This window comes from Chroicocephalus ridibundus, chromosome 3 (assembly GCF_963924245.1).
Source record: "Chroicocephalus ridibundus chromosome 3, bChrRid1.1, whole genome shotgun sequence".
NCBI classification, from domain to species: Eukaryota; Metazoa; Chordata; class Aves; order Charadriiformes; family Laridae; genus Chroicocephalus; species Chroicocephalus ridibundus.
This window is the reverse complement of record NC_086286.1, coordinates 106,325,830-106,345,554: the sequence shown is the minus strand read 5'-3', so window position 1 is coordinate 106,345,554 and position 19,725 is coordinate 106,325,830. Positions and strand designations below refer to the sequence as shown.

Genomic DNA, 19,725 nt, shown 5'->3' with positions numbered 1-19,725 from the left:
GGATATATGTTGTAGAGAGGCTTTAGAAGGAACACTGTATAGTGGAAGCACATAATGGAGTATTTTGTGTGCTGTAGACAGTTGCTGCATGTGTGTGTGAGTCCTTTCTGAACCTTGGTTCTGAAGCTACTTGTTTTTGCTAGGATTTGAATCAAGAATTACCAAAGCTTAAGACAATTTAAAAGGGGATTTTGAATGCTTAGAATATGCAAGTTGTTATGCCTCATCATATGAGGATCTTGTGCTACCAGGGTTGTTATCTTTCCTGGCACATCCGTCCTGACGAGTTGCCCTTGCATAGCTGATGTCAGGGTGTCAGGGAGGTAAATTGCGTGGTACCTCTGAAGGCTGGGTACTTTTTTGAGGCACTCCCTTGGATTCACTGCCACCTCTTCCGTAAGTGGCAATTGATTTGACCTGTGTGTCCTGATTCATTCAGTTTATTATTTCTCCACTGTACCTTGAATTTGCTATTTCCTTCAACTTACTCTTTTCATACTTCAGCTATGGAGATTTACCAAGAGCTTGAGCTGTTTTGTGTGGTGTTTCAAAGAGAAATGGTAGTGTCTTGAGATTAACACCTACGGGCTACTCAAGAGCAGGACAGGAAATTTAGCATTGGGTCTTCCACTGTCCTGTGTGGCTTCTGGAAACTTAATTTTCCTCCTCAGCCTTGTTCTGAAATCTTTCTTTTTGATACCCTGTCTCTTGAGTTAGAGTGAAAATGGGTTTGGGGCAGAGTGTATGAATTGCTCAGCACAACATGTCCAGTTTTTCCCTTCCGGATGATACTGGAATATCACTGTTAAGTACTGTTATGGAGAAGGAAGGAAAATTTCTTCATGGGTTTTGGGATTTGCTCTCTCCCAGTGTGTATTCAGGACCAAAGTATGGGAATGCTTTCTAGGTTTATTATTTGCCTTAAAATGTGAGACCAATGGCATTTGAGAAAGAGGAGGAAAGAGAAAGGCGGTCAGAAAACTGCGTCCTCGTACTTCACTCTACTCAGGAGAGGTGGAAGTAAAGGGGCTAAAGCAGAGTTTTTAAGATTGCCAAAGAAAAAGAAAAGAAGAAACTATATAAAGTGTGTAGTGAAAACTTGTGATTTCTGATTGCCAAATGGAGAAAAGCATCATTAAAACTGATGCACTTCCTAGAATTTTTATCCCCCTTCATGAAGATTTTGAAACAGAATATATACTCCAAACAGGCATTGAAATAACATGTTTTAGTGATCTGCTTGTGATTGTCACGGTGGGAGCTGCAGAGTACCAAAGAGTTTGAAAACTTCATCTTTCCTCAGCTGCCTTATTGAGATCATTACAAAAGTTGGCTCTGATACTGAGGGCTGTGTACATAAAAATTTGGACTAGATGTATTTTGAAGCAAGAAGCCAGGCACATTTCCTCTCTTCCATAATGGTATTAGCTAATAGGTATGAGCTTGGCCAAATTGAAAAGGAGTGTCTCAGTATTTGGAAATCATGTTCATCTGCAAAACATGTTCCCTTCGTTTTTGCAGGGTTTTTCAGTCTGCTAAAGGCGCAGTGGATACACTAGGATGGACACAGAGGAATTTCCTCCCCCACCACCAGAAGGTAATTGAAATAATTTGAGTTTTAAGCCAATTTTGTTGTAACAATTTGATTATATTTCCAAAAGTGTTTTTACCTCCCCAACACTCCTTTTCCCCATATTACCTTAAGACTTGGTCCCAGTGGTATTTTGCTGAAACATGAACTCCTGCCATCTACCCTGTCTTATTCTTGGACCCTGCTCGCTGGTGTTGCGAGAGCATGACGGGAAGAAACCTGGGGAGCAATTGGTCTTTACAGTCCAAATCTGAAAATATGCATTTTCTAAGGCAGCTTTGTGTAGGCCGTATCATCATATCTTCATCATGTGCTTTGGCAACCTCAAGTGTTCATGCATATGGTGCCCTGTAGAGGGAAAAAAACCAAGTGAAGCCTGTGGCACAGGCAGGACATTGGGACCAATGCCTCAAATGCCTGGACAGATTTGGAGTCTGAATCGAGAGGACAGAGAGGGATGAGTTGTTTTCTGTTAGGGCATGTGCTTCTTCCACCAAGCATACTTAATCTGGGCAATGTCTGCTGAGGGCTGTAGCTGAAGGACCTTCTGATGCTGCAGTTGTCTAGCCAGTGTGCATCCCCATGGGAAGGAGAGGGGAAGCATGCACAGCTGAACATCTGTGTGGTCAGAACAGAGATTTATGGAAGAGTACGATGTATGCTGGACTATGGAGCTGGTTCTGTAAAGTTAGCACTTGGTGCACCTTGCCGGCTGTATGCTGGTAGCTGTATGGCTGCTTCTATAGTCCAGGATGGGAGGACATAAAGACAGCACGTAGAAAGACACTGTGTCACTGCCTTCTGCATTTATGTTCTCTGTAAGAGAATATGGCTAGGTATTTTCCCTGTTTTCCTGTTTAATTTCCTCTAAACACACCTTTGTGTAGTGCTCGGTATTATGTATTTTAAGTCTTAAAAGGATTTGGCTTTTGGTATTTGGAGATTTCTTAGGATAAGAGCGATACGCTTGTTCTGATCATCCCAAAGCACAAGTTTATGGAGACATGGGCTATGGAGACCTGTGGTTGAACCCAGTGCAGCTGTTCTTATTTTGGTAAAGTTGCTAGTATACTCTGTATAGATTGTGATTTTCCCATAAATTTTTGAACTGTCCCTAATACACAGCATTATTACTTACGGATTTACACTGTGTTGTATGCATTGATATATGTATATATTAATATATGTATATTATTAAGAGACATTTTTGCTTATAGGATATTTTACTTATTGCTCACATAGAATTTATACCTATATGAAGTCATTTAAGTATGAAAGAGGATTTGTCTTAGTCTTGTTCGGCCATAACTCCTTAGGAATTTGCAAATTGCCATCTTGGGTCAAAACTACTTTCTCTCTGATTTAGACGCTGTCACAGATAAAGGTCTGTTACTAAATACTACCTAGGAAATTGGGAATGTGAAAGAAGCAGAAAGCTGTGAAATCAGCTTTTAATGGGTTAGATTTCTGGCCAGCATTGTTGACATTTTTATTTATGCTCCGAGATATCACTGAGGTTATTGTTGGCAAAAATGCTTTTCCTGTCTTTGTCCTAATCCATGTGGTCAGGACCCTGAATTTAGCTCTGTTTTGTTTAGTGACAGTTACTGTGAAACTGTCTCTATCAGATAATCCATCTCCAAAGCAATGCTGTGCTGCGAGGGAAGAGTCATCCCTAAGGAATCAATATTTCCACTTGAGCAGGGGCTGCTGTTGTTCAAAGACAGCTAATAATCACGGCAACAGCTCCAACTTTGTGCAGTGTGTCAGGGATACTCTGACAAAAATTCAGGATGACGTAGTTCAGTACGATTCCAGAATTCAGGTTCTTTTTCTACAAAGCTCTTGGAGAACTATGTGTATCGTGTCCTTGTTTTCAGCCATGTCCCTCTTTAATAGGCTGGGATTAGATTTATTTAACATAAATCGAGATTCTGCTCTACCTGATCTTGTGTCAGTGGATGCTTTGCCCGTCATCTCAAAAATCTTTGTCTGAAACTATTGGAACTTGGGTGGGTTTTTTTGTTGTTGTTGGTTTTGGTTATGTTTGTGGGTTTTTTTTGGTTTTTTTGGTTTTTTTTTTTTTTTTACTTTACCATTGCTAACTCTCTTAAAAAAGCATATTAATAAAGGGAATATCAATGAAGATAAATTTTGATAATTACACTAACATACATTTCAGTTCACTTCCTAGATAATTCTCACGAGCCATTTTGCAGGTGGAAAATAAGTGAGAATTTTAGGGCCAAGTACAACTGCAAATACACATAACAATTAAACGAAAGAAACATATAATATTTTATTTGGTAATGGCTGAGGGTTGTTTTGGCATGCATATACACTGGCCACCCATGGTGTCTGCTGAGAAGGGGTGCGGAGCACCTGCCAGTGCCTTCAGACAGTGGGCGCAGGGGTGGGTTACCGTGGCTCGTAATGAGGATGAGGTGCCTGCTGGGTGCAGGACCCTTTGATACATCATAAAAAAATATTTTTAGCTTTTGCATAATGATTCTAAAATCCTGAACTGAGGCTGCAGGTGAAATCACTTGCCTCTTTCTTTTTTTTTTTTTAAAGTTCTTGTGATGTCATGGGAGGTTTTTCTTTTACCTATTTGCTGTCCTAACAAATACACTGTAGTGTTGAAATTCGCGTGCGTTCCTCTGCATTTAGAGGTGTGCACCTTGTACTATAAATCTCAATTTTATTCTTGTCAAGTAGGTTTTCTATGGTTTTGACAAGTAACTTCCACACATTTATTTGTATCAATCCTAATGTGTACAAAGGGGGGAAAATAATGGTAAACCACCATCTTTGTCACGGGGATGTTGTGAGAATGTATATGAAAGCTACACAATTAAATTCATGCTAAATAACGTCTTTTCATTAACAGTAAGTGTCTGAATCTCTGATGTTGAATCTGAAGTTGAGGTACAGTTAAGGTCAATAGTAAAGCTGTTTCTGCCACTTCTTGATAGGGAAAAACTGCATGCAATAAAAGAACAGAAGAGAACATATTTTACCTTTATTTATTTCATTTATTATGCTTATGCAACGTATTTGCTCATAGCTGTTTGGACATTCCGTTCATGCATTGTTAATTCGACAGTGACAAGTTTGTGCTAGTTAATTCCCTTACCCAGGAGCAAATTCAAATACTAAGAAACTTGAGAAAAGTTGACGCCTGTATGCTCCCTCCTCCAGACTGATTTAAAAAGAGATTTTTCTTCTAGCTATGATTAAAAATTCCCTAGTATTTTCCTCTGTATATTTTGAATGAATGTATGTTTTAGCAGCCAGGGAGTGGTTGGAGGGGGCTAGATGCAAAGGCTTCCTTGACTAAGAGCATAATTGAAAAAAACTGCTGCTGAAACTGACACTTGAGATGACAGTACTAGCTCAGTTCCCTTCTTTAGTGTGTCTCTGCATGTGAATTTGTGCACGAGGTGCTGGTATTTAAGATTTCATACATAAAAAATTTCCATGGCTATTTCGTGAAATAAATAGAGGGTGATTCTTGTTCTCTCTATCAACAAAAAAAAATATCTTTTTAAAAAAGCTAAAGGCAAATGGCAAATTTTATCATGGCTGTAATTATAATTATGTTTTTAATTGGTTGCTGTAATGGAGTATCCTTACCCAAACCCATTCAGACAATAAAAGGAATTAAAAAGCTGGTAATTCTGAGAATCAGGAATCACATCGTGCTTCTCCTGTAGAGGAGTCATCTTCACACTGCCCAGCTAGGACTGGATCGGACGTTTAATGCTAGCATGGTGTTTATGTGTGTTGGCCTGTGCTTGTGCTATTACTACTTTATTGGGAGATATGGTCTCTGGCTGTTTTTCTTTTCTGTAGTTGAAAAACTTCTTATGATCCTGCAACGTGGAAATCCATTTCTTTAAGTGAAGACTTAAGAGGTGTTTATCGGAGCCTGTTTCAAAAGGAAAACCAGCTTTGTTTGCTCAGCAGGATGGATACCTGACAAACAGCTTCTTGCCCAAGGGAAGCTGAGGGGGTGGTGTGTGTCTGTGTGCACTCTCTGTGTCAAACAGGCTTCTGATTTTGCATTTTCATCTGTGATTATATCTCTCTCTCACTATTTTTGGTAGATGGCACTACAGCTTATATGATTTCTCTGTGAAAACTATCATAAAACATTGGGTGTGTTTCCTCATACTGAGTATACTTGTCAACAATTCATCCCAGTTGTCCTGCAGTGAGTTGCCTTTTACAACAGTAGTAAGACCTAAAATAAGCTTTAAGCTCTGTTTTATAATTGAGCCTATCAAGGTAGGCTAATATATATGTGGTGAGATTTGGAGTATGGCTGCATGGCGATACGGTTCTTGAATTGTAAATGGATGATGTATTTTGTTTCCTATTTATAGGAAAATAACATTATTTATATTAAAATTTTAAAGTGAAATACCGGTATTTCAGAGTCCACGCAAGGACATTGTGAGAGTGAATTTAATAGCATATTCTTAGTATTACTGCCAAATGCTCTCTTTACCTGAGAGAGAATAACTCGTAACTCTTCATTTGGGAAGCGTGAGGTGCCCTTGCAGACCAGGTGTAGTTGGAGACCTGGGCGTTCGTTCACCTACACCACTGTCCCCAGTACCGTGGGTAGAGCTAGGTGAGAAACCTTGTTCTGCTGAAGTTTGGGATCTAAGATGTTCTTCAATGGGATGAAATTTATCTTTTTTTTTTTTTTTTAACTGAAAACAAAGGATATCTCCTAGACACCAATTACAAAAGCATTTTATACACCTTTCTATACAAGCGATCAGCTCTCTAGGGCTGTGAGTGGGATATTTCTTTGTTCGTGATACAGAGAGGCATAGAACAAGGAGGCCAAGGACTTAAATCTGGATATCCTGTATATGATCGAGTGCTGTGATTGTGTCCTTCCGTGGTTGTTTTTTTTTTTTTTTTTTGTCATTTGTGTGCCAGTGCCGGAACACTAAAATAGCTGTAGTTCCTCTGTCCTTGAGAAGGAAGTCTGGCTTGAGTCTGCGGGTAAGAGTGAAGTAGGAACACTATACTCTCATAAAAGTTCCCACTGAGAAAGACTTTACATATTCTAACAAAAAAAACTTTGAAATTTTTTTTTATTACCCATAGTGGGGAGCTGTGGGACGGCTGCTGTCTTTTGCTGTAGAGACAACTGTATTTCACTGCTAGGGGAGCTGCTTTTTATTCTCTGTGATATATCTATTTCTTTCAGATTATTTAGTTACGTTTTGTGCTGTTTAGTGAACGATTTCATAGCTTATTTAGGTTTTAACTGTTTTAACAAGCTGATTTTGTGACTGAGACAAGAGGCAGTTAAGTTGGGGCTGTTATAATATTGACAAGAAAAGCACTTGTATGTTTTATGATTTAGTTTATGGAAGTGAAGAACAATGGGGGGACATACACTTGTATTTCAGACTGAAGTAAAATAAAAAGACGTTACAATGATTGGGGGATTGAAATAAGAACACTGCTTAAATTAAACTGCAGCTATAAAGGGAGTTGGTCTTGAGCTAAACGGCATTGTTTGTTAGATATCTATTTTCAGCATACAGACAGTTACAAATGATGGCAAAAGAGGAGCCAAGATTTCAGAAGAATGAGAACAGAATATGAATTGTAGTTATGAATGGTCCCTTGTTTTGGAAGCTGGCAGTAGCTTGCTGGTGTCTGACATCCCATCTGTAACAGAACAATTTATTTATTTCTAAAGATCACATTTCTCTCAGTAAATAAAAGAAAATGCATTGTTTAAGGTAAGGATCAATTATTTTGTGTGACAATCCAGACAAGCTGTGTAACAAAGAGTAACAAGAAAATTCCCACTGCAAAAATGCAGCTCCGGTGTCACATGTCACTCCTAATTATGTGTTTGTTCTCCTAGCCAAGTGTCTTTAAGCATCGGGAAAAACAAGAAATAGAAAGAAAATAAATAGATTAATTAAAAACTTACTTCTGATTTTAGTATCTACAAAGAAAACACAGTTTACGTAGATGTGATGATATCTTGCTTTGTTTTGAAGTAATCCAGTAAAATATTTGTTAGATGTTTATAATGTGTTAAATGATCAAATGGGATTCACTGTCATAGATTTCTGAGAGGTTGACCTCATCCTTTTGATAGTATTTAATGTTTTCTTTCTGAATAATAAGTTATAGTTGTTTTTTCCATTCACTCAGCTGCTTTATGATGTGACTTTACTGCTGGACTTAACTTGCTGGCTGTGTACCGGACAAGGCCCAGACATATTGATCGAAAAGAGCAATTGATGATAAGATAAAGGGCTTCCAAGGGATGGCAGCAAAACTTTATCTTTGGTCTGGAGCACGTAGTATTGTTTGCCTAAAAGACAAACAAATTGTAAAGGAATTTGTACTGATTTTCGGGTATTCTTGCAATAAATGTTGTTGAATCTAAGTTCCAAAACTTTAATTTCAAACAGGCAATGTATAAGATCATGTGTGAATTATTTTTTTTTTTCTTTGCTTCTTTTGCCTTTTTAGGACTTGTATCTAGCATTAACTGGTGAGGATAAATTGCTGCCAAATAACTGAGGGATTTTTGGGGTTTGAGTTTTTTTAATTCCATTTCACTGATCCCACTTAATATTCACTAACCATGCCTGAAGCCTCTGTAATGGTTCTACTCTAGAGTTTACAGAGAGATTTACTGCTTTTATACATTGTTATAATTCTTTTATCTTGTGCATGAACACAGGTTAAAACTTGTTTGCATTATGATAAGTTAAATAAAGTGTCTGAATTATTGAATGAAACTTTTATTAGGTGCTGCTGGCTTTTGCTGCAGACAGGAACTGAAACAATGCCTAGCAATCTGAGGAAGAGATACGTGATAAACATTTTTTTGGAAAAAACCCTCCAACCCTCTATCTATTTCGATTTTCTTTTTTCTTCCTCATTGAACTAATCTTTCCAGGAAATGTGACCTTGTCATAGTTTCATTAAAATGAATACAGAAGATGATTTAGTCTGTCAAAGAAGGGTTGTTGCAGGATTAGATCTCATTGTTAAATAGTCTGTTGGTGAGCTCAATAACTGTCGTTAGGTAAAAGCGTTTTTCCTGAAAAATCTTGTGTTACCCTGGTACAGGTTTCTCCAGGGGCTGGAAGAAGGATGTGTGTGCTCTACCTGACCTGTGTGCTCCTGTGCCATGGGGATGCTCACACTGATGGGCGAGTTCAACAAGGGCAAGTGTAGGGTGCTGCACCTGGGGAGGAATAACCCCATGCACCAGTACAGGCTGGGGGCAGACCTGCTGGAGAGCAGCTCTGTAGTGAGAGACCTGGGAGTCCTGGTGGGCAACAAGTTGTCCATGAGCCAGCAATGTGCCCTTTTGTCCAAGAAGGCCAACGGTCTCCCGGGGTGCATTAAAAAGGGCATAGCCAGCAGGTCAAGGGAGGTCATCCTCCTCTGGTGTTCTACCTGGTGTTCTACCCTGGTGAGGCTGCATCTGGAGTACTGTGTCCACTTCTGGTCTCTCCAGGTCAAGAAGGACCCAGAACTACTGAAGAGAGTCCAGCGGGAGGGCTATGAAGATGGTAAAGGGAATGGAGCACTTCTCTTAAGAGGAAATGCTGAGAGACCTAGGTCTGTTTAGCCTGGAGAAGAGAAGACTGAGAGAGGATCTCATAAATGCTTATAAGTGTCTAAAGGGTGGGTGTCAAGAGGATGGGCACTCTTCTCAGTGGTGCCTGGTGACAGGACAAAGGTCAATGGGCACAAACTGGAACACAGGAAATTCCGTCTCAACATGAGGAAAAACTTCTTTCCTTTGAGGGTGCCAGAGTACTGGAACAGGCTGCCCAGAGGAGCTGCAGAGTCTCCTCCTCTGTCCATTCTGCTCTAGGTGAACCTTCTTTGGCAGGGGGGTTCAGACTAGATGATCTCTGAAGGTCCCTCTGTATTTCCCAGTTCTGCATGTTGCAGGATGAGACAAAGGAAAATCCAGGTGCTGACGCAAAAAGTTGCCCTGGAAGCAGTGAAGTGGTTCAGTGTAGCATGTCTGAAGGATCTTAGCAGTCTCCTTTATTGGAAAGGAAGGTGGAAGTAAAATTAACTTTGGCTGGGGTTGTTCTTTCCCACTTGCGTATCTGATGGTGACCCGCTCATGTTTGCACATGAAGAACACTTACCAGCCAAATGCTTAAGGAGACCCTTCCTGTTGGAAGACATTCCTTCATGACTTGCTGTGTGGACAGGCTGAAGCTCTGAATCATGAAGGCTGATTATGGGGGTTGTCTTTGGCCAATGTTGGGACCAAGGCAGGGTTTCCTTTCCCTTCTGGGGCTCACAAAAGGAGGCGATGAGAAGGACTCTGAGGCTGGTGGACTGAAAGGTCCCAAGGAGACAACATTGCTGTCCAGCTCAAGACAGAGTCCACTGAGGTGGTAGGATTTCTGGTCAAAACTGTGATAAAAGGGTATTGTAAAACAGGATTTTAGAGAGTTCAGTTTTTGAGTGAGAAGGTGTAAGAATTGAGATGTAAGAATTACTGTTTTCGCGAGTTTGCTTGAATTCCTCAGCTATACTTTTTTGAGCTATAACAGGACCATAGTATGTTAGGGCAAAGAAGAGCAAGACGCATTAAAACAATAACTGAAATAAATCCTAAGAAAGGGAATACTATAAAACTCCCTGCCCATTAGTGTCTGGGATGACTGATTTTTCAAACTTTGCATATATCAAACTTTGTTTACAAGTCAGTCTATCTGTGCAGATGCTCTCTAGGCTGGGCAAAGGGTTAACAACAGAAATGAGGAGGTGAGAAGCCAGCTGAAATCCAAAATATTTTCAGTATTGTCCTGGATTTACAGGATGTAACCATTCTGTTCTAGTCAATACATTTTTCTGCAGTAAAAGATGCTGTTAAGTTGCTGTAGAAGTTGGTTTCTAGATTGCTTTCTTATTCAGAATACATTGAGGATAAAGCACAAATAGTTAATTCTAAGTTATTTTTAAGCATGTGAACAGGTCGTATGCCGTGCTCTGGGAGTGTTAGATGGAATTATTGCTAGGAAAGAGGAACCTGAGGCAATATGTTCAAAAAGACAAATTGATCCCTGAACCCACATGCATCTTCTGAGCCCTGCCTGGGCTGTTACACAGAAGAAGGCTGAGCAGGTGAACATCTCTGATGCAAGTCAAATGCTTTTAGGTGTTCAAAGTGCTGCTTTTTGGAGTGCCAGCAAGTGCCCCAGTTTTAACATCGCTAGAGAAAGACCAATGGCCCAGAACTCAGGCATTCTGTCGCCTAAGTCATCTGAAGGTTTGATCTTGAAGTATCCAAAATGTATCCTTCTTCATGGATATGGACCTGCTTCATGACATGGACCTGTTGGAGCAAGTCCAGAGGAGGGCCACGAAGATGATCAGAGGGCTGGAGCACCTCTTCTATGAAGACAGGCTGAGAGAGTTGGGGTTGGTCAGCCTGGAGAAGAGAAGGCTCCGGGGAGACCTTATAGCAGCCTTCCAGTACCTAAAGGGGGCCTACAGGAAAGATGGGGAAGGGACTCTTTATCAGGGAGTGTAGCAATAGGATGAGGGGTAGCGGTTTTAAACTGGAAGAGGGTAGATTTAGATTAGATATCAGGAAGAAATTCTTTACTGTGAGGGTGGTGAGACACTGCAACAGGTTCCCCAGGGAAGTTGTGGATGCCCCATCCCTGGAAGTGTTGAAGGCCAGGTTAGATGGGGCTTTGAGCAGCCTGGTCTAGTGGGAGGTGTCCCTGCCCATGGCGGGGGTTTGGAACTAGGTGTTCTTTCAGGTCCCTTCCAACCCAAAGCTTTCTTTGATTCATATCCAGAATGTGTCATCCTGGTGGAAAGATGTTGCTAGATATGATCCAAGACCTGAGGTACTTAAGCTTTTGCTCTAGGTGTATTTCAGCTCTTTTTGGTATGATATACAGTTGAACTATATGTTTTGTTTCTGTGGAAGTGGGATCTCATGCTCCATCTGGTTTAGGCCCCCCAGGTCTCTTTCTGCCACTTTATGCCTCACAGGATTCCTGATTACTTTTAAAGTCCTTTCAGTCCAAGGTATTATCAGATGATACAGTAGTTTCATGTTGCTAATTAGAATTTAACAAACTGTACTAGAGAAATGCGTGTTCCTCAAATACTTAAACAGTAACTGCTTCAATGTAAAAAGTAGTTATTTAGAAGACTAGATATTAATAGATGGCATCTGCTAGAAAAGAATGCAAAGAAATAAAGAACAAACAAGCCAGACTGCTCACACTGGTGGAAATTTTCTTTAAAATGGTTATTTTCTCACAAATGTATCGACTACATGGTCAAAACTACATTTCCTAGAAAATTTTCCTTTTTCTTTCTTTCTTCACATGAGACTTGTATCCTATGATTAGCCAGTGTGCTCCAGCCCTGTACTGCCAGAGCTGGATACTTCATTTTCCCAATGACTATGGAATCCTTCTGCGGTTTGATTTATTCAAGCTCTCTGGTTTTCCCATTCCCTGTGTGGGCTGGCCATTTGGCCGTGTGTTTTGAAGGCGAGTTCAGCAGTTCGCACGCACAGTAGCGGAGCCTGAGCTGGGCTGCGCAGCCATCGTCAGCGCCCATCTCTCCCAACAGATGCGTCAGGCAGCAAGGCAGATTTGGTGTTTCCACTGCTGTATCTCGTGTGCCTGGTGGCCTTTATACTAATTTGGACTGTTAGCTTGGTACTGTTAAGTGTATTGATAATCATAGTGTCGTTTAGGTTGGAAGGGACCTTTAAGATCATCAAGTCCAACCATCAACCTAACACTGACAAAACCACCACTAAACCATGTCCCTCAGCACCACATTTACACGTCTTTTAAATATGTCCAGGGATGGTGACTCAACCACTTCCCTGGACAGCCTGTTCCAATGCTTGATAACCCTTTCAGTGAAGAAATTTTTTGTAATATTCATCCTGAACCTCCCATGGTGCAACTTGAGGCCATTTCCTCTTGTCCTATTGCCTGTTACTTGGGAGAAGAGACTGACCCCCACCTCGCTACAACCTGCTTCTCCCCTCAGCCATCTTTTCTTCAGGCTAAACAATCCCAGCTCCCTCAGCTGCTCCTCATAAGACTTGCTCTTCAGACACCTCACCAGCCTGGTAGCTCTCCTCTGGACACGCTCCAGCACCTTGATGTCTTTCCTGTAGTGAGGGCCCCAAAAGTGAACGCAGTACTGGAGGTGAGGCCTCACCAGTGCCGAGTGCAGGAGGATGAATTATTTGTTTAATACTAATGGAAAGCTAATGGCCTTTAATATGGATAGATGGTTTTCAGCATGGATAGGGATCTATCATGTATTTATGCAGATTTCCAAATAACAGTTGTACATACAACACTTATAAATACTTAAAGGGTGGGTGTCGGGAGGATGGGGCCAGGCTCTTTTCAGTGGTGCCCGGGGACAGGACAAGAGGCAATGGGCACAAACTGGAACATAGGAAGTTCCACCTAAACATGAGGAGGAACTTCTTTACCCTGAGGGTGGCAGAGCACTGGAACAGGCTGCCCAGAGAGGTGGTGGAGTCTTCAACTCTGGAGGCATTCCAAACCCGCCTGGATGCGTTCCTGTGCAACCTGCTGTAGGTGACCCTGCTCTGGCAGGGGGGTTGGACTAGATGATCTCCAGAGGTCCCTTCCAACCCTATGATTCTATACTTTCCTTACAGCAGCTCCTTTTAAGGACTTCACTTCTTGCACATCAGTAACGTATCTTGGTGACATTTTAATGGCAGAATCTACCAATACGGTGCTGAGGTGGAAAGGACCTGCTCGGGACCAGGCTTGGTCTACATTTCTGGTCATGGCAGGCAATACCAGTGTCACCAGTGTGCTGAGTATGAAGGCAGTCAAAGTAAATGGTCACAAAAATGCCAATTTTACATAGCAGCCTTTCTGATTATAGCATAGCCAGCACTGAAAAGCATCTTGTGGACTTACAAAGGGTACAGGTCTGCTGGTGTTGCTGCTGCTGCTCTCTGGCCTGCCTACTTCATGTCTAATGTTTTTATTGTAGACCTTTGTGTTTTTTGTGATTCTTCTAATTTTTAGCTAACTTTAAGCTTGATTTTTAGCATTGCGAGTAGTTTGTATCGTTCAATGGTTTTGGTATTTGTAAATGTTTCCTAACATCCACAGAACTGGGCTTTATTTCAAGAAATGAAATTCTTCAGTGTTAGGCATGCTGCTGTCAGCAGTCTGTCTCTGAGGCTGGACTCTCTGAGCAGGCAGATTCGTCGTTCTTTTAACTTCCATTTTCAGTTTGTTTTTTATCCAGAAGAATATCTGTTGTGCGTGCTTGACAACATAATTAGTATGTAATGTGTGTGTGTTTATTAAATGCTAAAGAAACATTTTAACTTATTTCTTTGTTGTTTATTTGCAAGGAGAGCCTGTTAATTCATGTGGTTTTGCTTTTGTTTCCACCACTGGAAACACTTTTTGCCTAAATGTATACTGTTTCATTTTGGTGTGGTTTTTTTTTTTGTAAGTGTTTTCCACAGAGACTTGTAAGGCTGATGTGGTCGTGCTTTGGATGCGCGCAGGAGCTGTGTGTAATTCGCAGCATGGCTGTACTGCAGGGACCTGGGTTCCCTGCTGCGCCAGCTTAGCACGGCTGCGAGTTGAAAATCCTTGGCTCTGGCCTGCATCCTGTGGGAAGGAGCGCTCACCCGCATGTTGGTGCGTGCAGTTTTGCTTCAGACTTTTCTTTCCCCCAGCAAAATAGAGGCTTTCCACCTGCGTGACCGTATGAGCAGCAGGTGTACAGATGCCAGTGGTGTGCTGGCAAACGTGGCCTGTGACTTGGAAGTGTTGGTGAAGGGCAGTGTTTGCAGGAGCATTTGCTCCTAAAAGCCAGCCTTCATCTTACGGGGTCCCTCCTGCCCTGCCCGCTCACTCTGTACATCTCGCCTCTCTCCCTGTGCGGGTGCCAGTACAGGCGTCTTTTGGGAAAGGCAGGGGGGAGATGTGTAATTTGGGTACCAGAGCAAGAGGGTATTTCACTGCAGTTTTCTCTCCTGATACCGAAGAAGTGGTGGCCACAAATGGGAGATGTGGGTAGGTAGAAAATACCGTGTTGCTGTCTAGCTGTAGGAACACAGTCTAATCAGTGCTAAAAAGCTGGGAGAAACTATCCAGTGGCGACTGAGTCTTTTAAAACCTTTTTGCAAGTTTCTGCTGAATATGAATCAGCTGTCATTTTCTAAACGTTTACAAGTTGGACAACTTGTTGGCCAACAATTTGGGGAGCTTTGCAGGCACAAGTGTTTTCTAGCACAAGTTTCACCTTCTTGACAAATGCCAAGCCTCTTCTATGAAATTTCACCTGAAATAAAAAGCGAACAGTTCAAGACCCTGTTCATCGTGGAGCACAGTCAGCATGGTATGTTTGGGCCTAAGTGGTTAGTTTTACAAAATTAATGATAACTTCAGAAATTCAGTTTTTTCCTGGTATCTGCACACTTACATTTCCTATTTCTGTCTAGTGCCTCGTACACTTACATAAGGAGCTGGGCAAAATTTAACCCTTTAGAAATAAGGATCTGAAGAGGCAAGCATATCTCACCTGAGAAATTTTTGGAATGTATCAAAGTTAAATAATAAGCACTTAGATTGCTATGCCTGGCTGTTTGCTTTGGTTTGTAACCTTTGTAAGCTATCATAAGATAGTTTAGTGAAAGGTTTTGCATATTTCAAGATACTCAAGAACTTGTAGAAAGGTGAAGCGTTAGGGGAGTTCAGTTTGAAGGAAGATGTATCTATGCAGTCCCAAGTGTCTTGTTGCAATCCAAAATACATGAGTAAAAAAGATAAATGTTTTAAAACTGCACATTGGAATAAGAACAAGCAGCTCCTGCCAGTCTGCTTTAGGTTCAATTGTATTAATATTTTTTTTTCACTAAATAACAATTAGATATTTTCCATCTGAAGCATTGTACGCTTATTTTCTTCACTGGTCAGTGTAAAGTGATGATACGGTAAAAGTGATTAAAAATGTTGACTGTTTAGAGGAAAAAAGAAAATTTGGCATTCAGTGAATACACAAGAGAGATTACACTCTAGCGCGTCCCCTCTCACCCTCCCCAAATAAAAAAAATTAAAAAAAATGCATTGGAAGAAAATTGACTGTAAGAGGGAGAAAGGAAAAATAGTTTTTCCTTCTGAGCAGACACATATTTACCATGTCCTGCAGTATTTAGAAAATTCTTTATCATGGAGTCTTTAAAATATAACAGCTGCATTTCCTCTTTTTATCCCATAGTTCCCTGCTAACTTTAATAAAAAAAGGGCTACAACTGATTGCAAGGATGACATTCCAAATTATACAGAAGCTTTCGATTTCTAAAGATATCTTTCAAACCTTAAAACATAACAAAAAATATTCATAGTTGTTGATGGTGCCATGCCTGTTAATATCTAGGGCTTCCAGGTTTGTCAGTACTGTGCTCCAGACTGTTGAACTGTTCCTGCTTGGCGTTCTGTTTCTTTCTTCCTTTATTGTGGTTTTCCATGGAAGAAGAAACTCAGTTGACTTCCTCAGGATCATCTCTGATTTACATGATTGCAAAGGAGGACAAAATTTTTCTGTGCTTTTTCTTTCCTGTATGGTTGCACTGTATTCAAAGTGCACTTGATGGTAAGTGCAGACCTATTTTGTCTTACTTCTGTATCTCTAAAATGAACTGTCGAAGGAAATTATTAATGAAGCTTCTCTGGCTTAATCTCTACTTTAAAATCAATGTCACTCTTAAACTTGTAACTCTTTAGCTGTATTACATTGAACTATAAATAGTTTAAGGAAAACGAATGGGGAAGCAGATGGTGCCAAGAATGCTTTGCAATTGGCAGAGCAACCAAAAATTGTTTAAATTTGTTTATGCACCAGCAGGTCTCTGTAAACACAGCCTAAGTTAGCTTGTTTTTGAAGTAAGCTTAAGAAAGAGTCATTTCACCGAATAACATGCCACAGAAAAAAGTTGTGCTAACAATTATGAGAATATCGGTTTCTTTTTCTAATCCTAAATTATCACTTTCACACTTAATTTAACTTGAAGGTAGTTTTTCCACTATATAAGATTTGGTTTGGTTTTTTTCGTGCTTTAAAACTCCAAATAGAAACTTTTAGAAATGGAGGAATTTCCCTGAAGCATTTGCAAAGCAAATGCTGCAGAAGGGTATTGGCAGAACATGAAAAGTTTAATCAGTTATTGTATTCTCACTGCTCTGGTTGGCACGCATAAAGTTAAGGATGTGAGTAGTGGTGAAAAGGCAAATTGGATTTTTAGTAACTAATTTAATTATTTGAAGTAATTACAGTCAGATTCTGTAATACTAAGCAGTCTGTAATTATTACTTTGGCAAAAAAAACCCCAACCAACAAACAAAACAAAAAAAACCCCAAACCAGGTAGTTCTCTATGAGATTTTGGGGGGGGGGGGCTACCTTTGGAAATCCCCCCCTCAACCCCACAGTTTTTCTCTGCAAGCACAATTGCCTGGAAATGCACTTTTTGGTTTGATCCTTTTGATTTGCAGTTAAAGGGTTGGAGGAACTGGAGTTTTTTCTTAACGGGCATGAAATTTTTGCAAGATCTGTGGTGGTTTTTTTTGTAGCCAGATTCAGCCCATGTGTGACTATGCTGTGTGTCTTCCTAATTTATTGTAGCACTTTCCAAGTGCTTTCATGTGCGTTGGTTGGTTTGACGTAATACAAACAACTGTAGGAAAAGTACATATTTTCAAAACTGTAGTTATTCAAGATGTCTTTTTTGGTATGACATAATCTGTATTTTCTGTAGTGCTGAGCAGCTCTTCAGTTGAAGCAAAAAGTCCCTCACTTTCTCTTTATTTTTTGTTATTAAAATACTTTTTTGATCAGATGAAATAGTACAACCTTGAGATTAAAAGCTTAAAGGAGAATGTTCTTATGAAGTATGAGAGTGAAGGCATCAGTAAATTTAAAGGGTTAAGGTTTATCTTTATACCTACAGGATTAAGCAAATGCAGAAGTGATGCAAAGCTCAAATACAGTTTTTAAACTTTCTGAAGTTTTGTCTACAGTCTGCCCTTTCTAAAGTACCTGTCATCTGAGAAAGGAATTTCTCTTTTTTTTGTGTGGGTCTGTTTTGTAACTTTAACCCACTGTCCCATCAGCGATGTGATTTAGGGGATCTTTCCAGGCTGTAGTGCTCAATTATAGGGTTCTGCGCCTTCTTTATTTCTGATGCAAAGTAAATGTTTCTGAATAAATGAAACAATGCAGCATTAACAGCCATAATAGGAAAAAAAATTAGGTGGCACTTTCAATTTTATTTTTTTTTTCAACTGAGTTGAGAAAATCAATTCCTGTGTTAGGATTTCTTCCCTCAATCAAAATATGGGTTGGTTGCTTTTCTAGGGAGAATTGGGAGGCATGTTGAAGGGGAATTGTGCATCAGTTGGCCGGATTTTGCTCTGGGGTCCTGAATCTTTCCTTTTGCTTTTAGTGTCTCAAATTACCTTTTTTTTTTTTTTTTGCCAGTGGCAGGTCTTGTCTGTCTCTGACAAATGGCACTGTGCTGGACTTGAGAGCCTGGGGCATTGCATCAGTGTGAAAGTGCTGGATTAGAGAGTTATCAGGCATCTGATACCTAAGTTACCTTTGTACGTCCTAAGGAAGTATTTGGATCCAGAAGCTCCCTAACCTAGCAGCCACAAAAACCTCAGAGCTGCCTGCTGCTCCTGTGACATTTTGTAAGCATACACGCTTTTTATTTTGCCGATGTCTAGAACTGACCTCTGGCAAGCGGGTGGGTTCGTGGCGCTCAGCTGAGCCGTGCTCCAGCAACACCTCAGTTTCCTGACTGGCCTAATCCTGCAGAAATGTTCAACTCCTTTCAGTAACCTCATCTTCCCCTTCTTCCCACCATAAGAAGTGCAGATGGAGCTATTTTATGTATTTGAAGTGGTTGCTGCCGTGGTTCACTTAAATAGTACAGCAAGAGGAGTGGCAGGCAGCAGTGCATGTACGTGAAAAGTTGCAGTTTTGTGGCTGTCACCTGCTTGTGACTGTCATCTACTTGCTTACTTCCCTAGCCTGCATGACCAACTATTTCCCACACTGGTAATCATAAAAACCACTCCACTTAGTATTTCACAGCTTTGGGTTTTCCAAATTTGAAGTACGCAGACATATTGAAAACGTAAAGAAACAGAAAAGAACAGAAATCAAACACACACACCCCTTTTCTTTCTTTTCCCCATTACTGTCAAGCAGCAGGCAGTACAGGCGTGTCAGATAGATGCTGAATCGGGAAGAATGCGGTGATTGTCCTGAATCACTTGGTAGAGCTCTGCAGGATTTTTTTACACCGTTCAGGAAAAAAAAAATTACTAACGGACAAAAGCAAACGTGAAAAGCCTTAATCCAAAGGTTCGCTTTGTACAGAAGGATTTTTAAAAAGCATCAAAATTAAATTAAATGTCCTGCTATCTCAGCCATAAACCATGACAATAAATGCAGGATAACCCCTTTTTTGTTCCTTATTATTTTTGCAATTAGTTCACTTTTTCTCCTACAGGGAGGCTGCATGAAAGATCTTGTTATTTGTGGCTGTGATAAAATATGCTGGCTCAGCCTGCCTGAAGAAACAGAAGCCTTGGCAGGAATGCTGATTACCATGACAATCTAAGCAGTCTAGAGCTGTGGTTTGTGTGGGTTTTATCATAACGATTCAAAATGTGCCCTGGATGGTAGAACAGCTGATAATATCATCATGACTCAGGAGACCTGATCGTCCTTGCAGGACTTTGTTTTTCATATTGTGTTACCTTAAGAGGAGGCAGGGGGAACCTTATCAACTTCACGTATATTTTTGTAACACTTTGGTTTATTTACATATTTATCTATTTTAGTGTATATTTTTATGCTATAGTTATGTCGTTTTTTTAATAGCACTTCAAATATGTTGTTGAACACCTGTATAAAAGTTAAGTATCCGTCATGGGTTTGAGGAAGAGCTTGGGAGGAAGCTCAGCTGGGACAGAAAAGTCCACAGATTTCCACAGATTACATTTCTGCCTTAAGGGGACCTCCGGTAAGAGTTTCTCC

At 40.5% G+C, this 19,725-nt stretch overlaps 1 protein-coding gene across 3 annotated transcripts in view; it reads left to right on the top strand.

Annotated features, from left to right (window-relative positions):
- Positions 1–19,725, top strand: part of ARHGEF10 (Rho guanine nucleotide exchange factor 10) — a 109,234-nt gene that overhangs the window by 2,963 nt on the left and 86,546 nt on the right. For all 3 annotated transcript variants that reach the window (XM_063330353.1, XM_063330351.1, XM_063330354.1), the window contains exon 2: positions 1,522–1,597. In XM_063330353.1, coding sequence (XP_063186423.1) covers positions 1,561–1,597 — 37 coding nt within the window. In that variant the 5' untranslated portion in view covers positions 1,522–1,560. The remainder of the gene's footprint in view (positions 1–1,521; positions 1,598–19,725) is intronic.